Here is a 24,609-nt window from a genome sequence, read left to right as displayed (position 1 = left end):
CTGATCCATCCAAGCTACAACTGCTAATCTGACCTTGGAAAGGAGTCCCTGGCAATGACTTTGCAGGTCTTGGATTTATAGCTATAGGTATCTGGGAAGATCTACTGGCAGGATCCCTGGTGATTTACTGACAGTATCCCTGGGGATTTACCAACAGTACCCCCTGGCAATTTACCAACAGTACCCCCTGGCAATTTAGTTAATCTGGCCTGTGGAATTTTTGGACTCTATGTTTAGACCCCAAATCCAGTCCATCACAAGACCTTCTATTTCCACCTCCACCCCATCTCACCCCCAATGTGCTGAAACCCTCATTCATGCCTTCGTCATCTCCAGACTCAATTCTTCCAATATCCTCTTTGCCAGCCTCCCAAGCTCCTCCCTCCATAAACTGTAACTGATCCAGAACTCCACTTCCACACAAAGTCCCTCTCATCTACCAACTCTGTCCTTACCAACCTCCATTAGCTCCCCATGCCCCAGTGCATTGACTTCAAAATCCTCATCCTGATTTTCAAATCTCTCCGCAGCCTCACCCCTTCCAAGCTTTGCAACCCTCTTGAGCTCTACAACCCTACCTGCAACCTCAACTCTTCCATATCTGGCTTATTCTGCGGCCACCCCTCCCTCCGCTGTATCATCAGTGGCATAGCCTTCAGCCATCTTTCCCCTACACACTGGAACTCTCCCTAAACCCCTCCCCCTTGCTACAGCTCTCCACACCTTCAAAAATCCTCATTATAACCTACCTCTTTCACTGCATCTTTGGTCACCTCCCCATGTCCCCTCCTACACCTGCTTGGGTCTGACCCCCAATTCTGAAGCACCTTGAGATGTTTTACTATGCAACGAGTTGTTGTTGTGTTGATAACATGAACCCCAAGAGCTGCAGCTTGCCTTTCTGTATCAAACCAAAAAAGTCTTCACAGAATGCCAGCTCTGAATTAAATCGAACTGGATCGTACTCTAAGCCAATGCTGCTCTTTCCCATGTGTGTGTCACATCTCAGAAACATCTCAAAATGCTTCACGTACAATGAATTACTTTGAAATTCAGTGTTGTATAGATAAAATTGGCAGTCAGCTTGTACACAGCAATGAGATGAATCGCAAGTTTGGTGGTGTTGTTTGACGGAGGAATGTTGGCCAGGACACTCAGAGGACTTCCTGCTCATTTATCAATAGTGCCATGGAATCCATCTGAACCAGTCTCATCCAAAGGGAATCTCCTCTGCCAATGCAGCACTGGAGTGTCAACCTAGATTATTTACTCAAAGGCCCAGAGTGGGACTTTAATCCACAACCTTCAAAATTAAAAGTGCAACCAACGGAACCATGCTGACACTGCAATGTAGGCAAAGATAAGGAATTGAAAGACATTGCTATATACTGTTTTATGCTGAATTTTTTGCTTCTTTTGCAACTAAAGAGGTTTTCTTACCCACATAACAGTAGTCACTGCACTCCAAAGTAATCCACTCTATGTGAAACATTTTGAGATGTTTCTGAGAGATGTGATGGTAAGCGCAAGTCTTTTTTAAACACGTGTGGTGAATTTCTGCGGGGGTTCTCCCACTTGTCCACTATTTTTCCAGGGTTTCTGCGGCTCTTCCCCGAAGTTGGAGCAGACAAGCAGGAGGACTGTTGCGAAAACTCACTCTCATGCCCACCTGCCTGACATAACCAACTGTATGTTAGCACACCCTGCTGGTCACAGAGAGCTGTGTATCACTGTAAACTCCATTTCCCTGCAAAAAGCTGGCTCCTGGGAACCAGAGACATTGGCATGAATTGCCATCTGTTTCAAACGGGCACACTGACCTGAGGTAAGGCAATCTTTACTTGAATATACATCAAACCACACCGACAATGCTTACTGCCCTGAGATATAAAATGCATATATTCAACCACCATGTCTACTGTTTCCATAATGGTAATAGGGAATTAAAAAACACAGAGACTAAGGAAAAGGGTCATGGCGGAGGCAGAAAGTGAATTGCATGAATCCAGACACAGTGACAAACAGGACAGGAATGAGACTGATTTGAAGTTCTTACCAATTTTTGTTGTTCCATCCCTGAAATAGTTCCCTCTGCAGCCAGGGCTGTTACCACTATTGGATTTAATATACAAGTCATCATTATCCTCGTTACCCTGCAACACAACAGCAGAGATGGGATTAATCACTTGACACAGCTACCAACATGGGCATGAACCAGAAAGCAAAGCTATTAACCAGTGAGAACAGGTATTAACAAGAAAGCACTGGTGCTAACTAGCCAGCACGGGTATAAAGGAGCATGCCTAAGCATCAATCAGCATTAATCTTGCATTAATCAGTGAGCTTTAGCATTAACCAGTGAGCATGGGGTTTACTCAGTTACCAGAGGCATTAACCAAGCGAACGCAGGTATTAGCCAGTGAGTATAGGCATTAACCAGTGAATATGAGCAGTAACCACAAAGCAGAGACATTAAAATAGCCAGGACTGACATTAATCAGCAAACTTCTACACTAAGCTATGAGCATAGGCATTAGCCAGTGAGCAAAGGCATTAACCAGTGAACACAGGCATTAATCAGTGAGCAAGGGCATTAACCAGTGAACACAGGCATTAATCAGTGAGCAAGGGCATTAACCAGTGAGCAAGGGCATTAACCAGTGAACACAGGCATTAATCAGTGAGTAAGGGCATTAACCAGTGAACACAGGCATTAATCAGTGAGCAAGGGCATTAACCAGTGAACACAGGCATTAATCAGTGAGCAAGGGCATTAACCAGTGAACACAGGCATTAATCAGTGAGCAAGGGCATTAACCAGTAAGCAAGGGCATTAACCAGTGAGCAAGGGCATTAACCAGCGAGCACAGGCATTAATCAGCATAGCCACAAAAGGCAATACACATCTGCAGAAGGAATGGCACCTAAAATTCCCACTTTACAGTTTGGGTGCCCCAGCTTATACAAGAACATACAAACATACGAAAGTGATGGACAGGAAAAGACCAGCTGGCCCACGAGCCTGGCCCACATGGTCATGATACCTTAAGCATCATGATTCACAACACCGCCCACCCATCAGCAGTCGTGTAATCTCCTGGGAGAGGCAAAAATCCAATAAAAAACCAAAGGCCAATTTAGGGGAAAACAATCTGGAAATTCCTCTCCAACCCACTTGGTCGATCAAAACTAGTCCAGGAAACCACATTGACCATAATTAAATTACTTCGTATTCCACCTACCTTTGGTATGCCGTGATCTCCAGCTCCAGCCAGGAACTGGTCCAGCTCTCTTTTGAAGGAGAAGCTGGTGCCTGCTCACAGCTTTTTATCTTTTTCCAGAGTCTAAAGCAGCAGATTTAGATTTTACAATAAAATACACTGCCCAGACCAGAAATATGTGTTGTTAGCTAATGGGGACATTACCATTAGCTTCAGTGTCCAGGGGCTAGAGAAAGGTGGCGGGCGGGCAGGGGGGGGCAGCGGTGGGGCTGGGGGGGGTGTGGGAGAGTGGAAATCAGCCCCTGTTTCTGATCCTGATTGCTGTTCAGTGACGCTTGCTGGGAAATGCATGTGGATGTCGGTTGAGGTCGCAATTGGGCGTGGCTGTTATGTTCTCCAGCCAAATATCCTGCCAACATTCATGAATGATGACTACTTGTCGAGGTACCAGGGGGGTGGAGGTACCTGTGGAACTATACCCCAACAGGTACCAATGCCTTCAGGAGAGGAGTGAGAAAAAAAAGACTGCAGGTTGATGAGGACCAGAGATTTGTCCACAATGACCATTAATGCCACCCACCTCTCTTCAGATGTCACACACACACACACACACACACACACACACAAACACATACACACACACGGGCTGAACTGCCAAACTATCTTCAACCAAAGTAATTGACATAGAGAGGAATCTTTGAGCGGAGGCAGAGAAGGAGTAATGAGGCCTTTGGATAGATGCAGAAAGAGCTAGATTGGTGAGAGGGCTGGGACAGAGGTAAGGAAATTGAACACAAAAACTAAGACTTGCATTTATATAGCACCTTTCACAACCCCAGAATGTCCCAAAGTGATTTACAGCCAATTTAGTACTTTATAAGTGTAGTCACTGTTGTAATGTAGGAAATGCTGCAGCCAATTTGTGCAGAGCAAGGTCCCACAAACGGCAACGTGATAATGTCCAGATAATCTGTTTTTAGTGATGTTGGTTGAGGGATAAATATTAGCCAGGACACCAGGGAGAACTCCCCTGTTCTTCTTTGAAATAGTGGGCCTTAAGAGTCTTGTGATTGAGGATCAAGATAAGAGGTCGCTACAGCACTTGTGTTGATGTCAAGCAGGAGGGGCTGCTACCCTGTGTCGGCCATTAAGAGGCTGGCAGAGGTCTAAAAGAGAGAGAACCAGGTTATATATGGAACAATGGAAAATTGCTGACTGTGCTTGGTGTGCAGTTGGTGAATTGTATGCAAGGAAATTTGGCAGGGAGGGGGAGGGAATCTTGTATTTAAATGCAATTTAAGAAAATAGATTTTTTTTTAACAAACGTAACAAAATCCCAAGAGAGCATCACGCAGAATTTTTAAAATAATTTATATTTTAAATGTTTTTTTCTGAGCTGTGCTGAACACATTCCTGAAAGAGCAGCACGAGAGGGGATCTGCTGTTCCCCCTCTATAGGGATCAAAGTTATTGCTTTGAAATAAATTACATTACACAAATGTACAGCTAATTAGCTCTGATTTTTAGAAGGTCGCGTACACACTGGGAGTAATTGTAAGGCCGAGAAACAGGGCTCTGTTAGCAGGATCATAATTAGTACCGGAACAAACAAGGTAACTTACATAGACAGTAGAGCGGTAGCCCCCATTCTGGACACTTCCGTACGTGTCCATCAAAACTCGGGATGCATCCTTCTCTAAATGCATTAACACGTTCCGGTTCTCCGGAGCCTCATAGCTCTCGCTCTGTAGCATCTTCCAGTCTCACAGCACATCAAACATGGCCGTGGGATCAAAACTGTGAAACACGCAGACCCTATCTTAATGCCTCCAGTCAGTAAAGAGAACTTCAGCTCTTTTACTGAAATGAAACCTCAGCATTTTACAGCCACAAATCTGGGGAAGTGGATCAATGCAACAGTGGATTCCTTTGCTGCTCATACAGATGTGCTGTGCACAGGCGCATTGAACTGCATTAAATCTTCAGCATTCCCGTTTACATTGTGAAAAAAACAGCCCTCAGGGGCTCTCGGCACCTTCAGATTCTGATGCAGTTCTGCCTTTAAAATTCAGCCTTCGCAATGCTGCTCTCCCTCCCCAATCTACGCAAATACTAAATATCCTGGGACAGTTGCTTCATGGGCACTGATTAAATATTAATAACATAATGTAAATATGTAGGAAGAGGAGGAGGCACAATGGAGCTAAGGAAAAAGCTGCCTTCTGCAAAGAGTCAACATGAGGCGGATCCATTGTATTTCCTCTTATTATGTCTCACTGACATAATTAATACTGCATACCTATCTGTCATTTCAACCCATCAATAAAACCTATTTACATTTTACTTTTCTTTGTGTCACATACACATAGCCTGAAACAGAGAGACACTTCTACAGACACACACAATTTCACAGAGACACAGACACACATAAAAATACACAGACACTCCCAGGTATCCACACTCGCTGTAATTCACTCTCAGGTACCTGTTATTTCATGTTTCACTTACTCACAGGGTTCATTACTCTCTCTGTAATTCACTTGCAGGTGTCTGTCACTCTGTGTAACTCACACCTAGGTGCCCATCACTCTCTGTATAACTCGTCACCTTCTGTGTAACCCACTTCTGGATGTCCATCATTTGCTGTGTAATTTACCCCTGGATGTCCATCATTTGCTGTGTAATTTACTCCTGGATGTCCATCATTTGCTGTGTAATTTACCCCGGATGTCCATCACTTGCTGTGTAATTTACCCCTGGATGTCCATCACTTGCTGTGTAATTTACCCCTGGATGTCCATCACTTGCTGTGTAATTTACCCCTGGATGTCCATCACTTGCTGTGTAATTTACCCCTGGATGTCCATCTACGTTTAATTATGCATTTTAGGTTGATGGTATTAAGATTTGAATAATTAAGGGATTTAATCCATATAAAGAGAGTGAGAGTCCAATGAGGAGATGTGGAGCAGAGATAAGTTTACAGAATATGGTGTTATGTTAAAAGCAGCTCTCCTACACAATATAAGAAAACAGAATAAGAACTCCCTCTACACATGATGGCTTGGAGATAAAGTCTGTGGCTTTCTTGAACTATAGAGACTAGGAAAGTCCCTGAAAGGTGAGCGAGGACGGGATTGGACTCAGTTTAGATGAGGTGAGGTTCACAGATGAAAAATGGCCACTTGGCAGAGAGCAACCATTGCCTGTGGGACCATATCCCAATAAGGAACACCTTCAAGAAAGAGAAAAACTCCCTCTAATGTTAATTATAAATTGGGAAACATTTGGTATTGTTGGGATAAAACAGAATTAGCACATTTATTAGAAATTTCATGCAATGAATCATTTCATGAGATTCCTTGCCTCAAGATTGCACGAGTGAAATGTGGTGGTTGTGTTTGTCTACTCATCTATTCCTCCCTACATTTCCCATGTGGACAGATGCAGAATTGGAACTGTTCAGTGAAAGAAAATATTTGGAATTCAGAGGGTGAACCAATAGTCCATTTAAATGAATACTTACTTGTTAACCAAAATGCTTCCTTAAGCGAATGAAATCTCAGTACACAAGTCCTTTACTTCTGATGCTCTGGGGCCAATATTCATCTCCAGCTTAAACAGGGGGAGACAGAGCATATGCCCTGTCCAGCTGATGACATCAGAGGTAGGCCCGATTGATTTTTGTGGTTGGCCTCATTAGCACTGACTAGGTGAGCTGCCAGTGCTGATTGCACTGATTTTTGGCAGTTCGGCCATTTGTGAGGGTGGGAAATCCTGCAGGGCAGACACTGGTCATGGGCCTGCAGCAGCACCTTAAAGGGGAGAGCTGGAAAGATTTTGGGATGTGGAGGTCAATGGAGCAGCTTATTTCAGCGTCAGAGAAATTTAATCAGCAAACCCAGCACCAAGGAGTTGAAATCAAGGAAGCCGTAAGGCTCAAAACTTCCAAAAGAATCAATGAAAAATGAATGACAGACCTGCTTCTAGCTTTCCCTTACTGCAACTACTGATCCCCTTAAGTAGCACTGGAAATGGCCAACTCTTGATCTGTACTATCCATAATTTGTGGGCAGGTTGAGGAAGTAGTGGCAGCAGTGCTAAGTGACATGAAAATTGCATTAATGTCTTAACTGTCATCTGACCCCTTTTAAAATATAATCATTAGACCCCTGTCTGCAGCTCTACAGCACTAGAAGCTGTTTCCTGCACGTGACTTGCACACTGATCCCTTCTCAAATATTTGTAAAGCAAATTAAATTGAGTCGTAAAGCTCCAGCTAAAAAGTATAATGAGAGATTAAATATCATGTAACATACACCACTCTCTGCAATGTTCATTTAAAGCAATCTGTTGTGTTATGTAATGTGGGCATTAACTTTTGGATATGTGGCTGCAATGCAGCTGTAGGATGATAAAATACTAATATGAAAATCTATTACAATAAGGACAACCAACTCCTGTCCTGCACGGATTGAAAGACTTTATTGAGCTTTTCAACAGACTCAGATCTCAAGCAGATTGTCCCACTGACATCCCGTACTTACAGCTACTTAGCCGCATGTAATTTCCATGTACAGCTGTGGCCAGAAGCCCTCAGCTGTGTCTTCACAAAGTACACAACTGTAATACATTTCCATTATCTAGCATGCTGTGTCGTCATTGGAACTTACTGTCAAATCTTTTTGGTAACCTGTTGAAATCAACTAACATTTCAAGCATCCCCGATTGCCTAATGGGTAAATGAAACATTGGTGCAATGCTGACCAATACAGACCAGGAATGTCCCAGGTTTGATCCTGGACTGTGTTGAGTTAGCTGATCCGAGGCTGGGCACAATTAGCCCTTGTCGCTGGGTTTGGGAGTGGGAAAAAAAAATCAGCCAAGGTCCCACTCCTGACCGCTATCGAGTGATACCTATGTGTACACATTAGGCAAGTACAAGATCAGGTTTGACTGTGATGCCCTCCACAGTTGAACACCCTACCAGCTCTCAGGCTCCTGCAGGAAGAAGGGCCACTTGGGAAAGTTATGGGCTATTTGCTGCTGTACCACCATTCCCCAACAAGATTCAGTGCCCTCAGGAGCAAAGGGGAGAAATGGAACCAAAAAAAAACTAGGATCTGAAGATAGTTATCCTTGAAAAAGCAGTCTCCCTTGCACCAGTTCATTTTACTTTATTTGTGTTTTTGTACTGATCAGCAATCCAAGGTCTGTACATTCAGGTCTCTGATAATTGCTGTGCACTCCTGGGTTATGCTAATCACTGAATAAAGTCCAGAGGACAATACAGTGGGAATATTTACCTTGGGACACCCATCTCACTCACCATTGTAAAAATGTTGTGTTTCCATGCAGATGGTGTGAGGGTTGCCATTTTCTAGAGATTGCAAACTTTACTCCTGGCTGCCTGTTTCTTTAATCACACAGCCCCTGTCCAACCCTGCACTTTTAAACTGGGCTTCACAGGTCTGTAACTTGCCAATGCAGGTACCAAACTGCATCTGAACTCAATCCATCCAAAATGTGGTTTGATGGGAAATTGAACAGAAATGGAGAACAAACCTCTTCCAGTCATGGCAATTCACTCTGCAGTTGGCAGATGGACTAAGACTGCTCGAGTGTCAGCATTCATCCATGCTGAACAGATTTTAAGTCATGTTGCCTCGAGATGAAACACTTCTCTTCCCCAGAGTTCTTGTTGAATGTTACCGGCTGAGGGAATGGAGAAAACTTTCACACACATTTGAGCACTGGCTGCCAATCGTGACACTGCAGGAGTAGGAGGATGGCAATGGCTGTGGTACCAACCAAACACATTTAGCCCAGTGTTTACAGGTCACTACCTTCAAGTAGACATAGACTAAGAAGAGTGTCCTCCAGGGGAGAGGCTGTAGTCAGCTCAGCCACGGGGGACCATTTGCTCTCATCGGTTGTGTGGTGCAGGGACAAGTCCTGCTGTCACTTGGTCTTGGTACCAGAGCTGTTCAGCGAGTCCATTCAGTATGTGCGCTACCTCCAGCAGCCCTGCTTTGCCATCAAGAGTCTTTCCATCTGACAACCGTGGACCATTGACGCTTTTTATTCTGAAGACAGGCAGATGCCATGTCTGCTGGAAATCATGAAGTTCCCTCTCGGTGACGTCTGTGTGCATATATTGGTCAAATCTGTTCATACTCCGTTAGAGAAAATTAATAGCTATTAAGTAATACTCTCATATACATCAACACAAACTATCAAAAAGTTATATTTACATTTCCCTAGGATTCTGTGGGTCACAGTGTAGTTACGGTCCAGAAGCCGCTCAAAACCATTATGAAACAGTGAGCTACCTTCCAGAAGAAAAAGAAACAGAAAAGCTATTGAAATCCTACAGCAGTGTAATGGGGGTGTTACAATGGGCTTCAGTGCACCCAGGCTAAGGAAAAAAAATCAGCCAAGGTTCCTATTCCTGATTACTATCCAGTGCCCCTTGCTGGAACAAACACAAGAAATAGGAGCAGGCATAGGCCACATGGCCCCTTGAGCCTGCTCTGCCATTCAATCAGATCATGGCTGATCTTCGACCTCAACTCCACTTTCCTGCCCGATCCCCATATCCCTTGATTCCCCTAGAGTCCAGAAATGTGTCCATCTCAGCCTTGAATATATTCAACGACTCAGCATCCACAGCCCTCTGGGGTAGAGAAATCCAAAGATTCACAACCCTGTGTGTGAAGAAATTCCTCCTCATCTCAGTCTTAAATGGCCGACCCCTTATCCTGCGAATATGCCACCTAGTTCTAGACTCTCCAGCCATGGGAAACAATCTCTCAGCATCTACCCTGTCAAGCCCCCTCATAATCTTATGTTTCAATTAGATCACCTCTCATTCTTCTAAACTCCAGAGAGTATAGGACCATTCTACTCAAACTCACCTCATAGGACAATCCTCTCACCCCAGGGATTAATCTAATGAACCTTTGTTGCACCGCCTCGAAGGCAAGTATATCCTTCCTTAGATAAGGAGACCAAAACTATACACAGTACTCCAGGTGAGGTCTCACCAAAGCCCTGTACAATTGTAGTAAGATTTCCTTACTTTTGTACTCCAACCCCCTTGCAATAAAGGCCAACATTCCATTTGTTTTCCTAATTGCTTGCTGTATCTGCATGCTAACTTTTTGTGTTTCTTGTACGAGGACACCCAAGTCTCTCTGAACACCAACATTTAATAGTTTCTCACCATTTAAAAAATATTCTGTTTTTCTATTCTTCCTACCAAAGTGAATAACCTCACATTTCCCCACATTATACTCCATCTGCCACCGTCTTGCCCACTCACTTAACCTGTCCATATCCCTTTGCAGACTCTCTGGGCCCGATTTTACCAGGCCTGCGGGTTTCCGGCGGGTTGGGTTTCGGGAGCGTGGTCAACACGCTCGGTGAAATTAGTGGGTTGCCCGCGCGATCGTAGCAGGCAATCCACTAATTGGATCCAATTACCTGCTCCTCCGGGCTCCACGCTGCTGGTCTGCGCGTCGGGCGGGCTGCGCATGCGCAGTACGATCTGTCAGCTGGAGGCTCTCTAGTTAAAGGGGCAGTCCTCCACTGACAGATGCTGCAACCAATAGAACACATTACAGCATGGAGCAGCCCAGGGGGAAGACTGCTCCCAGTTTAATGATGCCTCACCCCAGGTATCATCAGGTGGGGTGAGGAGAAGGGGGAGGACAGAGCTCTTCCACCCGGCGGGCGGGAGGAAGCGGCCTGCCTCTGCCACCAAGAAGGCCTGGCTCGAGGTGGCAGAGGAGGTCACCAGCACCACCAACATATCGCCCACCTGCATACAGTGCAGGAGGCGGTCCAATGACCGCAGTAGGTCAGCCACAATGAGAACACGTAGTCTTTCCCCTACACTCCGTCTGCCACAACACTGCCCCCACCCCACATCTCCTTCGGCACCGCCAACACCACTCTGTCACATCACCCCTCATACCCACTCAAACCCCATCCTCATCTTACCTGCACCTACTCACCTCGCGAGTACTCACCCCGCCACTAACACGCAACCCAATCCTCATACAATCTCATGGCTCTATCCCATACGCACCCTCTCGTGCATCTCCCTCACGGCCAGCCTCACTCAACCTGCCACCACCTGTGCTGCAGCCACAGGGCATGCATCACATATGTGCAGTAGGCAGCGTAAGGCAAACGTGTCGTGAGCATGAAGGGGATGCACAAGGGTGTTTGAGGGTTTGTCATGGGTGTTACCTATATTGAATTTCAGAACAACTCACATCACACATTATATTGGCACCACCACTGCCATGTCTCCGCGAATCCTGTCTGTTTTGTGCAATAATGCCCGCTCCTGGGTATCACTATGAGGACCCACCACTGATGCCACCCATTGTGTCACTGCAGAGTAGGTGCAGGTGTATTTGCAGGGCTCTTCCGCGCAGACGACTGAGAGACATCGGCGGTGTACCCGGCTGCACCCTGGAAGGATGCGGAGGAGAAGTTGTGGAGGGCAGTGGTGACTTTGGCAGCGACAGGTAAGCAGATAGTGCTGGGGCCAGCCAGGAGCAGCTCGGCATGAAAGAGGCTGCAGATGTCCACGACTACATGTCGAGTGAATCTGCGCCTCCGTGTGCACTGCTGCGCCTCGGTCTGTGGACCCTGTGGCGAGGGTAGTGCCCTCTGCGACGCGTCTCTCTCTGCGGTAGCCCTCCCTCCTGCTGTACAGGTGGATGTGTCACAGCACTCTGTTGTGGAGCTCCACGTGTCAGAGGTGGACGGCGTGGATGGCGAGGCTGGTGATGCTGTTCGCCCTCCGAGGGGGTCATGACTGCAGCTACGACGGCCCCCATCCGCAATATGTACATCTGAGGGGGTCCGCAAGGTAGGCACATGTCTCCGGACCCTGGGGTGAGAGTGCAGGTTGGTGACTTTGACCGTCAGGAGGGGGGTGGTGGAGGCCACACTTTGTCCCAAGTGACAGAGCGGCCTCCTGCAATGGCTGAGGGTCTCCCCCCACCCCACCTGTCAAATGGACCTTTGCAGCTGCCACAGGCTGACGGCTGCAACACGTCCAGTTCAACTAGGACTGTTTCCCCCAGTGTGTGAAACAGTCCCATGTTTCTCCAAAATCACACACAGTCCCTTAATCAGGTCAGTTAATGACCTGAACAAGCGAAATAAATACTCAAGTGGCATCCCGCTGGCTTTAATTGCCTGCGGGATTCCCACCAGCGGGGGCCACGCACGCACCCCCGCACGTCATCGGGGAACCTGGAAGTGGGCGGGATCGTGGCGCGATCCGGTCACGTGCCTGGATATCGGGATTTTCAGGGGGCCCCCCGCTGGAAACGCACAGGAAACCCGCCGGTAAAATCGAGCCCTCTGTGTCCTCCTCACAGCTTACTTTTCCACCTAGCTTTGTATCGTCAGCAAACTTGGATACATTACACTCGGTCCCTTCATCTAAGTCATTAATGTAGATTGTAAATAGCTGAGGCCCAAGCCCTGATCCTTGCGGCACCCCACTAGTTACAGTCTGCCAGCCTGAAAATGACCCGTTTATCCCTCCTCTCTGTTTTTTGTCGTTAACCAATCCTCTATCCATGCCAGTATGTTACCCCCAATCCTATGAGCCCTGGAAAGAACAAATGTGTGGGCATTAGGTTAGGACAGGATGAGACTTAGCTGTGATGCCTCCACAGTCAAGTAGCCTGCTGATACTCTAAGCTTGCATGTGAAGAACGGCCATTTAGGTGAGCAGGGCTGCTGGTTCCCAGCAAGAGTTGGTGTTTTAGAAGGGGGAGGGGGGCAAAAAAAGAACTTGGAAATAAAACCTTTATTTTAATGTGCAATTGCCCTCCTGTGATAGGTATACAGATTTGAAATTTAGTAAAAGATTAAAAAACACTTCAACGACTGATTAGAGAGCATACAGGAAACACAAGTTAGGTTAAAAATTTTCACAGATTAAGATCAATAAAACATTTGATAAATAATAACTGCGACTTGCTTCATAATCTGAGACACATCAAGGTTTTTCAAATATTAGCAGTCAGCGGAAGCAGTTAAAGTCTGAAGTGCTTTGATAATTAAAGGATACTTTGTACCAATAACAATTTTAACAATCTTCTCAGAATCATGCACGATGCGCGACATTTGACTTGGTAAATCATCGAATGATGACCGATCAGTGAAGGAGAAAAGGAACAAGATGGCATCAGCCTTGTCCTTGCAGGCCTGAGGGGAACAAAATAAACGATTCAAGAACTACTCACTACAAACAGTCAATACCTTAACATCCCACTTTTATGAGTGTACAAGGGCTGGAACATCATAACTAAAACAAAATTCACACAGTGACTTCTGTTCAAGTACACAAGGGAGGGAGTTTTTTTTTAAAAACTAGGAAATCCAGGTGAATAGTCAAGGTCCATAGCAAGGAACATAGAATGGTTACAGCACAGAAGGAGGCCATTCGGCCCAGTACATCACCAAGGTTAAAAATATTAGGAGGGAAGTTGAGGTGCTACGGCATTGTCACTGGTGGAAGGATGTGATTATATAGCAACACAGGAACAGGAGCAGGCCATTCAGCCCCTCAGGACTGTTCCGAAGGCATGCCAAGTTTACATAGGTAGTTTCCATTATAAAAGTGGGCATAGGAATTTATAAAAATAAGGTCAGAATTTATGAATTTAAAATGGGGACTTAATTGCATTAGTGTGCCTGGTCCAATTATGTTCCATCCTCTAACTACTTCACCTGAAAACTACATTGGGTCTTGACTCCGTGTGCAGTACTACCAAGGCCAGCTAGTATATTATTAAAAATCTTGCAGAGTGCAAACTTCCTGTTCATAAACCTTTTTTCCTGTTGTCACAATTTTTGGTTATGCTTTTCAATCAATATTTACCATTATAAATTGCATAAATTCTTATAAGCTGCATACAGAGTGTTAAAGGTTAGGCTTTAAGGTATAAATTGGGTACAAATTTTATTCAGGAAAAGGGAAACAGCAGAATGCTGAATGAATTATTCAAATCAGCTTTTAAAAAATTATGATTCAGTCAAAGTGCTTCGTGTACCTAAGTCATCAGACTGTGTGCTCTGAAGCTCAGTGCACTAATATGCACCAGCTAAACTCAGTTGGTAGCACTCCTGCCTCCAAGTCAGAAGATTGTAGGTTCAAATACCATTCCCAGGACTTTAAGCAGATAATCTAGGCCAACACTCCAAGAGAGTACTGAGGGAGATACAAGATATTAAATGGAGGTCCCTTCTGCCTGTTCCAGTGATTCAGTTGGACGTTGGAGATTCCATGCAAAGGCCAACATTACCTCCTCATCTACTACCACCTAGAAACAGATCAACTGGGTATTCATCTCATTGCTATTTGTGCATCTACAGGGTATCATCTAATACAGAATATGGTTTAAGCCGAGACTCATTGATATTTTTAGTTCCATAAATTCAGGAGCTCAAACCAAGGATGACGTAAAAAAGGAAATAAGGAGAGCAAAAAGAGGGCATGAAAAAGTATTAGCTAGTAAGATTAAAGAAAACCCAAAGATGTTTTATCAGTACATTAAGAACAAGAGGATAGCTAAGGAAAAGGTGGGACCTATCAAGGATGATAAGGGTAACTTGTGTGTAGAAGCAGAGGATTTGGGTAGGGTTTTAAAATGAATATTTTGTCTCCATATTCACAAAGGAAAGGGATGATCCGGATGTAGTAGTTAAAGAGGAGAGTTGTGAAAAATTGGATAAGGTGAACATTATGACAGAGGAAGTATTAGAGGGACTGGAATCCTTGAAAGTTGATAAGTCACCAGGGCCGGATGGATTGTTTCCGGGGCTATTGAAGGAAGCCAGTGAGGAAATAGCAGATGCTCGGAAGATCATTTTCCAATCCTCACTAGATACAGGGGAGGTACCGGAGGACTGGAAGACTGCAAACGTATTACCATTGTTTAAAAAGGGTACGAGGGAAAACCGAACAATTATAGGCCGGTCAGTCTTACCTCGGTGGTGGACAAACTATTAGAATCAATACTGAGAGCTAGGATAAACTGTCACTTGGAAAGGCATGGTTTAATCAGGGATAGTCAGCATAGATTTGTTCAGGGAAGGTCATGCCTTACAAATCTGATTAAATTCTTTGAGGAAGTGACAAGGAGGATTGATGAGGGTAGTGCAGTGGATGTTGTCTACATGGATTTTAGTAAGGCATTTGACAAGGTCCCACATGGCAGACTGGTCAGAAAGGTAAAAGCCCATGGGATACAGGGAAATGTGGTGAATTGGATCCAAAATTGGCTCAGTAACAGGAAACAAAGGGTAAAAGTCGATGGACGTCTTTGCGAATGGAAATCCGTTTCCAGTGGTGTGCCACAGGGCTCAGTGTTGGGTCCCTTGCTGTTTGTGGTATATATTAATGATTTGGACTTGAATGTAGGGGGCATGATTGGCAAATTTGCAGACGACACAAAAATTGGCCGTGTAGTTGATAGTGAAGAGGATGGCTGTAGACTCCAAGAAGATATCAATGGATTGGTGGAGTGGGCGGAAAAGTGGCAAATGGAGTTCAACCCGGAGAAGTGTGAGGTAATACACTTAGGGAGGGCAAACAGTAAAAGGGAATACGCAGTAAACGGGAATATATTGAGAGGAGTAGAGGAAGTGAGAGACCTTGGAGTGCATGTGCACAGGTCCCTGTATGTGGCAGTACAGATAGATAAGGTTGTGAAGAAAGCATACGGAATGCTCTCCGTTATTAGCCGAGGTATAGAATACAAAAGCAGGGATGTAATGATGGAACTGTATAAAACGCTGGTAAGGCCACAGCTGGAGTATTGTACGCAGTTCTGGTCACATTACAGGAAGGACATAATTGTCTGGAGAGAGTGCAGAGAAGATTTGCAAGAATGTTGCCAGGGCTTGAAAATTACAGCTACGAGGAGAGACTGGATAGGCTGGGATTGTTTTCCTTGGAGCAGAGGAGGCTGAGGGGTGACTTGATTGAGATGTACAAAATCATGAGGGGCCCAGATAGAGTAGACAGGAAGTACCTGTTTCCTCTGGCGGAGAGTTCAAGAACTAGAGGACATGGATTTAAGCTGATTGGCAGAAGGATTAGCGGGGACATGAGGAAAAATTTTTTTACCCAGAGGGTGGTGGGTGTATGGAACCCGCTGCCCGAATTGGTGGTAAAGGCAGGGACCCTCAACTCTTTTAAAAAGTACCTGGACCTAAAGTACTGTAAGCTGCAGGGCTACAGACCGGGTGCTGGAAGGTGGGATTAGAATGGGCACCTGGTTGTTCTCCGAGCCGGCGTGGACACGATGAGCCCCTTCTGTGCTGTATCTTTTCTATGGTTCTATGGAGGCTGGTAGCAGACTTCAGGAGGACATTGACTGACTCTTGAAATGGGCAGACACGTGGCAAATGAAATTTAATATAAAGTAGTGTGAAATGATGTGTTTTGGAAGGAAAATAGAGGAGAGGCAATATAAATTAAATGGTGCAATTTTAAAGGAGGTGCACAAACAGAGAGACCTAGGGGTTCACATACACAAATCTTTAAAGGTGGCAAGACAAGTTGATAAGGCTGTTAAAAAGCATACAGGATCATTGGCTTTATAAATATAGACAGAGTAAAAAAGCAAGGAAGTTATGGTAAACCTTTATAAATCACTGGTTAGGCCTCAGCTAGAGTATTGTGTCCAATTCTGGGCACCCCACTTTAGGAAGGGTGTCAAGGCTTTGCAGAGGGGTCAGAGGAGATTTACCAAAATGGTAGCAGGGATGAGGATCTTCAGTTATGTGGACAGACCTTAGAGGCTGGGATTGTTCTCCTTAGAGCAGAGAAGGTTAATGGGAGATTTAATAGAGTTGTCCAAAATTATTAGGGGTTTTGATAGAGTAGATGGGGAGAAACTGTTTCCACTGGCAGGAGGGTCAGTAACCAGAGAACACAGATTTAAGATAATTGATAAAAAAGCCAGGGAGAGAGGAAGAATTTTTTTTTAATGCAGTGAGTTATGAAGATCCGGAATGCACTGCCAATAGTAACTTTCAAAAGTGTTTAGACATATACTTGAAAAGGAGAAATTTGCAGCGCTATGGGGAAAGAGCAGGGGAGTGGGACTAATTGTATAGACACGATTGGCCGAATGGCCTCCTCTGTGCTGCATGATTCTATGATTCAATGGGTATATAACGAGCCAACAGAATTTTGGTTAGGCAACCTGGGCTGACTCTCTTTATAATTTCATTTCCTCCCCATTTAAAGAGAGGCAACTGACTTCACCAAGTACCTTCACACAGCTGGAATCGGTAAGTTAGATCAGTATATGTGGGGAATGGTAGGCACAACCCATGTTTTGAAACAATGAGCTAGTTACAAAATATTATGCCTTTAAAAAAATTAAATTCCCCCCTTTCAAAGCTTCTGACCCCTGGTAGGGTATGGGTTCCATGGCACCTGCCACCCTCCGTATCGTGACAGCTGGTCAGGCTTCATGCGTGAATCTACACAGTGAAAGTTGGGAGGCTTTTCAACTGTGTGAGGCATCACACCCACGTCTGATACTATTCTCATCTAACACTATGCATATGCACTTTTAAGCAGAGGTCACTGAACTACAATTAGCAGTAAGAAACTCACTGATTTATCCTCTTCCTAGCCTAGCAATGCTATGATCAATTGTGGAGCCCCAACTGCAGTCCCTGCTGAGATCAGCCGATTCAGCAAAAACCAGGAATCAAGCCTGGGACCACACCAAGAGATGCCTTTACCCACTGGGCCATTGGGGAGCATATTGCAATTCTTATTAGTACAATGATAGCCAAAGGGGACGTCTGTGCTGGTGGGTTTCAGAAGTCAACCACTAAAAGAAGATTATGCAGACTGGGTGGGAGAGTGAAAGAAGAGATTAGCACCTCACAATAGAACACAGACTCACAAAACTAGACAATTATTTACTGACATGGGGAAGGAAGGGGACCTCTGAGAATGCATTTCCAGCTGCCGAGTTATTTCTTTGCCATTGTTTAACAATCGCTTGTCCTTTTTGTGCATGAAATGAGGAATTCACCTACAGCATTCAATCTATACATTTCTTTTATAAGATGCTGTTGATGCTTTCTTACAGCAAGAATGTGGTCAAACTTCTTCAGTGAGGCTTCGCCACAGTCCCAGAACTGAAAGCGAAACATGATGACTCGGCCGCTCTCCACCAGCTTTCCTGGCCAATAAACAGTCCTTGTCTGAATTCCTGCATTTAAGACAATAATTGGACTTTATCTTCAAAAAACAAAAGTATGATCTTTCACCAGAATCCCAAATTTGTGCTGCTTTATTGATTTTATCAAGTCTCCTAAAAAAATTCAGGGCACAGTATTGTGTACATACATCAACACAGCCAATACAACAAAGTATTCTGTATATATACACACACACAGTCAGTACAATGCTGTATACAGCCAGTACAATACAGTATTGTGTACACATACATGCAGAACACAATACTGCATACACAGCCAGTACAGGCACATTGCTATGTACACACACGCATATAGTCAGTATGGACACATACATACACAAATATAGCTGATCTAGGCTGTAGCTTCACCTGTGGTCTCATGATGAACGCTGGAGATTTCTAAACCGGCGAGCTTGGCAATTGCTGCTGTTTTTCCTACTCCACTCTTCCCAGACAGAAAGATCTTGTAACTGGCAGTGTCAGCTGCAGCCTGTGGGGGGAGCACCGGCCGCTCAAGCAATCCTAGAGGCAAACACATTTCTATCACAAAATAGTGTTATCAGGTCAGACGCTGCCATTAATTGAACTGATTCCTTTACCTGGCAACAGATGATTCTAGCCTGGGCTACATCAACCCACACTTTTGAAAATTAAACTTTCATCAATTACTCAAATATTCCCAAACTTGAACTATCATAAGGACACCAGTTCCTAGGGTAAAATGTGTTCAACCAATACAAATAGCAGTGACACATATAATGAACTGAAGAGCCCATGTCAATTCCAACAAAACAGGATCTGAATGGAAAGACACAATGTGTCGACAACACAGTAGACTACCAGTTGTGTGTGTACTGTACTCATAATCACGAGAGAAAGAGGAGAGAGGGAAAGAGCGAGCAAGAGAGAGATTGAGATTCTCCTCTTGCCTAAGGATATGAAAGTATGCTAGACAGTAAACACCACCCTCCCTGAGTTTAAAAAAATCTGTGGGAAGGAATTAAACAGACTAAATTCCTGAACAGGGCAATCTTGCTGGAGCAGCTAATCTTTTCCTGCCTTTTTTCACATGTTTGTATGGAGACAGATAGTAATTAGAAATATGCCTGTGCTCTGTGACCCCTCTTCAGGTTTGAGGATGATAAATCTTTACTTACCAAACACTTTCCTCTTGTTTCTGCGCAAAATGCTGGCCAGATATTCCCGGCTTTCCACAGACTTGTACCAATCGGCTGTTATTAGAGATCCTGATTTCACAAGAACTGCCATTTTTGGGCATGGAGCTCAAGAACATCCAACTCCCATCAGACAGCAAGCTGTGAAAAATTAAACAAACTCTTGTTTTTAAAATTACATTTGTCGATATCTGCAATTCAAAAATGTAAACCCAGGGACTGGGTGGTGCAGTGGGTTGGATGCTGATTGTTCATCTCTTGGACCAGAGTTTAAATCTAGCCTAAACTAATGCGTGACAGTTTGTTCAATGTGCTGGCTGTAAGAGTCCTATGTGAAATGAGTTAGGGCAGTTCCCTATGGGCATGAGCCCACAGCACAAAGCTGCCCATCTTTCAGCACCAATTGGCAATTCCAGAGTGACCACAGGGATTGTAACATACCCAGGTGTCAAGTCTTATATAAGAACATAAGAAATAGGAGCAAGAGTAGGCCATATGGCCCCTCGAGCCTGCTCCATCATTCAATAAGATCATGACTGATCTTCGACCTCAGCTCCACTTTCCCGCCCTATCCCTATATCTCGATTACCTTAGTGTCCAAAAATTTATCAATCTGTCTTGAATATACTCAACAACTGAGCATCCACAGCCCTCTGGGGTAGAGAATTCCAAAGATTCACAACCCTCTGAATGAAGACATTTTCTCACATCTAGGTCCTAAATGGCCCACCCCTTATCTTGAGATTATAACCCCTAGTTCTAGACTCTCCAGCCAGAGGAAACAACCTCTCAGCATCTACCCTGTCAAGCCCTCTAAGAATTTTATATGTTTCAATGAGAACACCTCTCATTCTTCTAAACTCCAGAGAGTATAGACCCATTCTACTCAATCTCTCCTCATAGGACAACCCTCTCATCCCAGGAATCAATCTTTGTAGATCTCTTTGAATTTTATGCCTGTCCCAAATACCTTAGGCACTGTTCTTTTAATACTTTCAAGAATGTTTATAAATAGTGAACAACAGAGATTCCAGTGCCAATTCCTCGGGCTTCCGCTGGTCAATGCTGCCCTACTAGGACTACCACTGATCATTATCCTTTGGTCCTGAAGAGATGATTTATTATCCAATTTGCAGGTTGCATTTTTACCCTTTTTACCCCAAAAGCTTTCCCTTTAGCCACGAATCACAAGTAAGGCACTTCACCAAGATCTCCAACATCGACCACATTAAATTCTGTTACATCCTACTGGATCCTCTTATCAGCTCTGTGTTTTGGGCTCCTCTGAAGGCTCAGTGGGTAAATGTACCATCTGATGTAACAATAAAGCAGAAGGGCCCAGGTATGAAACCTGGTATATGGCAATCACCGGGTGAGCAGCAACTGGCATGATAACATTTGACCCATGTCCCTGGGCTAGGGAAGGGGAGAAGGGAAATCAGTCTGGGTTTCTTCTAATTACTATTCAGTGACCCCTGTTGGAAAGTGCACATGCACTGACATCGGCTGAGAACAGAAGCAGTCTTAACTAAGAGGTCTTCCACGATAAAACTGTCCGAAAAAATTTGGGTGAAAAAAGCGTGGTCCTTTAATCGCCTCCTTCCATCCCATAGTGGAACATTAGGCTGGCAGTGTAAGTGTGTGCAGGTCAGTGAGAAATACACACACAAGAAACTCTACAGGGTGCTGGAAGGCACTGGGAGAAACAAAAATACAGCAACTTACATTTATATAGCACCTTTAATGTAGGAAAACATCCCAAGGGGCTTCACAGAACTATGATCAGGCAAAAATTGACACCGAGCCAAAGAAGGAGATATTAAAAGCTTGGCCAAACAGGCAGGTGTTAAGAAGGTGAGAGAGATGGAGAAGCAGAGTGGTTAGGGAGGGAATTACAGAGCTTAGGACAAAGACGGTTGAAAGTACGGCCGCCAATAGTGGGGCGAAGGAAGTAGAGGAACGTGTAAAAGGTCAGAGTTGGAGTAAATTATCGGAGGGGCTGGAGGAGGTTAGAGAGATAGGGAGGGACTAGGCCATGAAGGAATGTGAACATGAGGATGAGAATTTTTAAAACAGAGGTATTGGTCGACCAGGAGACAACGTGGGTCAGCAAGCACAGGGGGAATGGGTGAGCAGGACTTGGTGCGGGTTAGGATACAGACAACAGAATTTTGGATAAGCTTAAGCGGGGTAGAGGATGGGAGGCCGGCCTGGAGAGCATTGGAATAGTCGAGTCTGGAGATGGCAAAAGCATGGATGAGGGTTTCAGTAACAAACAGGCTGAGGCAGGAGCAAAGATAGGCATGTTACGAAGGTGGAAGTAGGCAGCCTTTGTGATGGAGAAGATATGGGCTTGGAAGCTCAGCTGGGGTCAAATAGGACACCAAGGTTGCACACATTCTGGTCCAGCCTGAGACAGAGGCCAGAGAGAGGAATAGAATACAAAAACAAAAGACAGCGGTGGACTCACCGAGGGGGAAAATAAACTCAATGGAGGAGAATGTGAGAGGGACCATCAGGAACATAAATATAAAATAGAAATGCGATCAAGACAAACACAGTGATAATGTGAACTAAACAGTAAGTGCAGCACAAGAACAAGCACTTAAAGTGGTTCCAGCAGTGGCACCTATTTATAATTAATGCATGGAAACACAGGTGTGAGCCACCTAGTGTCACCCCTCTCCTCACCAACCCCCTTACTGTGTATCCCCTCAGTACTACCCTTTTACCCTCTGCTCCATACCAGTTCCCTTACTCTGTAGCCCCTCTTTTACACTTTATTCTTGTGCCAATCCCTTAACCGCTGCCTTAGGACCAGCTCCCTTAGCCTCTATCCCCAGCTTCAGCCCTTTTACTATCCATCCCCAGCAAAAGACCCTTTACCCTCTATTCCAGCGCCAGCTCATTTACCCTCCGTCCCCAGCAACAGGCCCTTTACCCGCCGTCCCCAGCAACAGACCCTTTACCCTCCGTCCCCAGCAACAGACCCTTTACCCTCCGTCCCCAGCAACAGGCCCTTTACCCGCCGTCCCCAGCAACAGACCCTTTACCCTCCGTCCCCAGCAACAGACCCTTTACCCTCCGTCCCCAGCAACAGGCCCTTTACCCGCCGTCCCCAGCAACAGACCCTTTACCCTCCGTCCCCAGCAACAGACCCTTTACCCTCCGTCCCCAGCAACAGACCCTTTACCCTCCAGCGCCAGCCTCCTCTCCAGCTCGACCCAGAAATAATCCTGTTGATAAATTGAGCAGGACCCACATATTTTGAGGCACTCAATGTGTGCGCACGGTCGATGGTTCTATCCGTGCCGCATTCGTCCTCCTCTCAGTGAACAGCACGTATTAAACGAAAGCCGAGGCCTGTTCGCAGCATTTCTATGGCAACGTCGGGCAACCCTGCGTCTGGCGTCAGCGTTCAAATTTGCCCCTGTCGACGTCATAACGCAGAGATGTTCCCTCGTACGTGCGCGGGGAAAGGGACGGTGGCGCGGTTTCCATGGAAACCCAAGCGGGCGCGACAGCTACTTGTACATCGGCTTGTTACCTTAAATTGCTTATTTGAAGCAAATATTTCCCCCTTGACATCGCCTACGTGTCAATTCATCCTAACCAGAACTTTTTATTTGTTTCAAGATAAATCATTCTCAGAATTAAAACAGCAAGAAATAAAAGGAACTTGTATTTATGCAGCGCCTTTCAAGTGCTCGGGATGAAGGAACCAATGGATTACTTTGGGCAGCCTTTCACCAAACAAGGCCCCACAGACAGCAATGAGTTAAATGATCGGTGGTGCTGGTTGCCGAATAAATGTTGTCAGGACCGAGAAAACTTCCCTGTTCTTTGAATAGTGCCACGGGATCTTTTACATCCACCTGAACAGGTCCTCTCTGGTTAATATCTCATCTGAAAGACGGCACCTCCAATAATGCAGTACACTCGTTCAATTGAAATGCCAGCCTCAATTTTGTGTTCAAATCCTAGAGTGGGACTTCAATCTTCTAACTTACAAAAGAGCTACCAGAGATTGAGAGTCATTTTCTAAATCCAGTTCCTGCTTTGGAGAGTCAAAGATCAAGCTGTTGGTTTACAATTAAGGACAGCTCAGTTAGACATTAACCCAAGGCTTCCTCGATGCCTTAGTTGTGCACAGGTAACTGGTTCTCTGCTGGGTTAACAGTTTGAGCACAATTGGCCTTAGTATCCCCGCGTAAGGGAGGAGAAAATCAGTTAAGAGCTCCACTGCTCAAAAATACAAACGTGTGGGACATCAGATGGATAGGATCAGGCTCAAACCCACCTTAAAACTTCCCTCTTCTGGTCACCTCTCCTAATATCTCCTCCTTTAGCTTGGTGTTCATTTCTTCCATATGCTTCTGTGAAGTGCCTTGAGACGTTTCTATGCTAAAGGCGCTATATAAATGCAAGTGGTGTTTGTCGTTACAATGAAGGGTATGGGTATGTCAGACTGTTGTAGTCAGGGGTATTTTTCATTTTAAGTTTGCAGCAGTAAAACACCAGACTCTGACAAAACACCTCCCAGCTTCCACCATCTTCTATCACTAGTGATTTTGTCAGCTGACAGCACTCAGCCAACAACTTAGACACAATCAAGCTGACAGTTGAATGCCCTGAAATTGCCCACATTGCATGAATTATTGGGTAGGACTTGGCATTTATCTGAAGTTTGACAATCTGTGTCGAGTAGTTATTTGTACTTTATTCTGCTTTTCCTACATGCTCCTATACTTGATTCTATCTTGCTCTTGGTAAACAATTTGAGTTGCTCATCAGGTTTTAGTGTTGAGTTGTTGTGGTGTATTACAGTAAGGGCTGCATGATATATTGAAGTGTCATTGCAAGAGGCTAGTGTATATTGGACATTGTTATACTGAAAGATTAGGGCAATTTTTTTTAGTAAAAGTACTAATAAAAACACAAGCA

At 44.9% G+C, this 24,609-nt stretch overlaps 2 protein-coding genes across 2 annotated transcripts in view; both read right to left on the bottom strand.

Moving 5' to 3' along the window:
* ano11 (anoctamin 11) overlaps positions 1–4,975 on the bottom strand; it is a 39,438-nt gene extending 34,463 nt beyond the window's left edge. Inside the window, exons 1-2 of the mRNA XM_067970053.1 lie at positions 4,844–4,975; positions 2,057–2,153 (exon numbers count right to left, since the gene is read on the bottom strand). Coding sequence (XP_067826154.1) covers positions 2,057–2,153; positions 4,844–4,975 — 229 coding nt within the window. The remainder of the gene's footprint in view (positions 1–2,056; positions 2,154–4,843) is intronic.
* A 2,712-nt stretch (positions 4,976–7,687) lies between these two features.
* On the bottom strand, positions 7,688–23,084 carry cplane2 (ciliogenesis and planar polarity effector 2). Its single transcript, XM_067970525.1, has 6 exons — positions 22,928–23,084; positions 19,648–19,806; positions 18,860–19,012; positions 18,378–18,502; positions 13,327–13,463; positions 7,688–9,388 (listed from the first exon to the last, which is right to left on the bottom strand). The coding sequence occupies exons 2-6, from the start codon at positions 19,757–19,759 to the stop codon at positions 9,148–9,150; spliced, it is 768 nt and encodes a 255-aa protein (XP_067826626.1). The 5' UTR covers positions 19,760–19,806; positions 22,928–23,084; the 3' UTR covers positions 7,688–9,147.
* Between the last annotated feature and the right edge of the window lie 1,525 nt (positions 23,085–24,609).

This window comes from Heptranchias perlo, chromosome 32, assembly GCF_035084215.1.
Source record: "Heptranchias perlo isolate sHepPer1 chromosome 32, sHepPer1.hap1, whole genome shotgun sequence".
Taxonomy (NCBI): domain Eukaryota; kingdom Metazoa; phylum Chordata; class Chondrichthyes; order Hexanchiformes; family Hexanchidae; genus Heptranchias; species Heptranchias perlo.
Note: the sequence above shows the minus strand (reverse complement) of the source record. Positions and strands in the feature narration are given on the sequence as shown.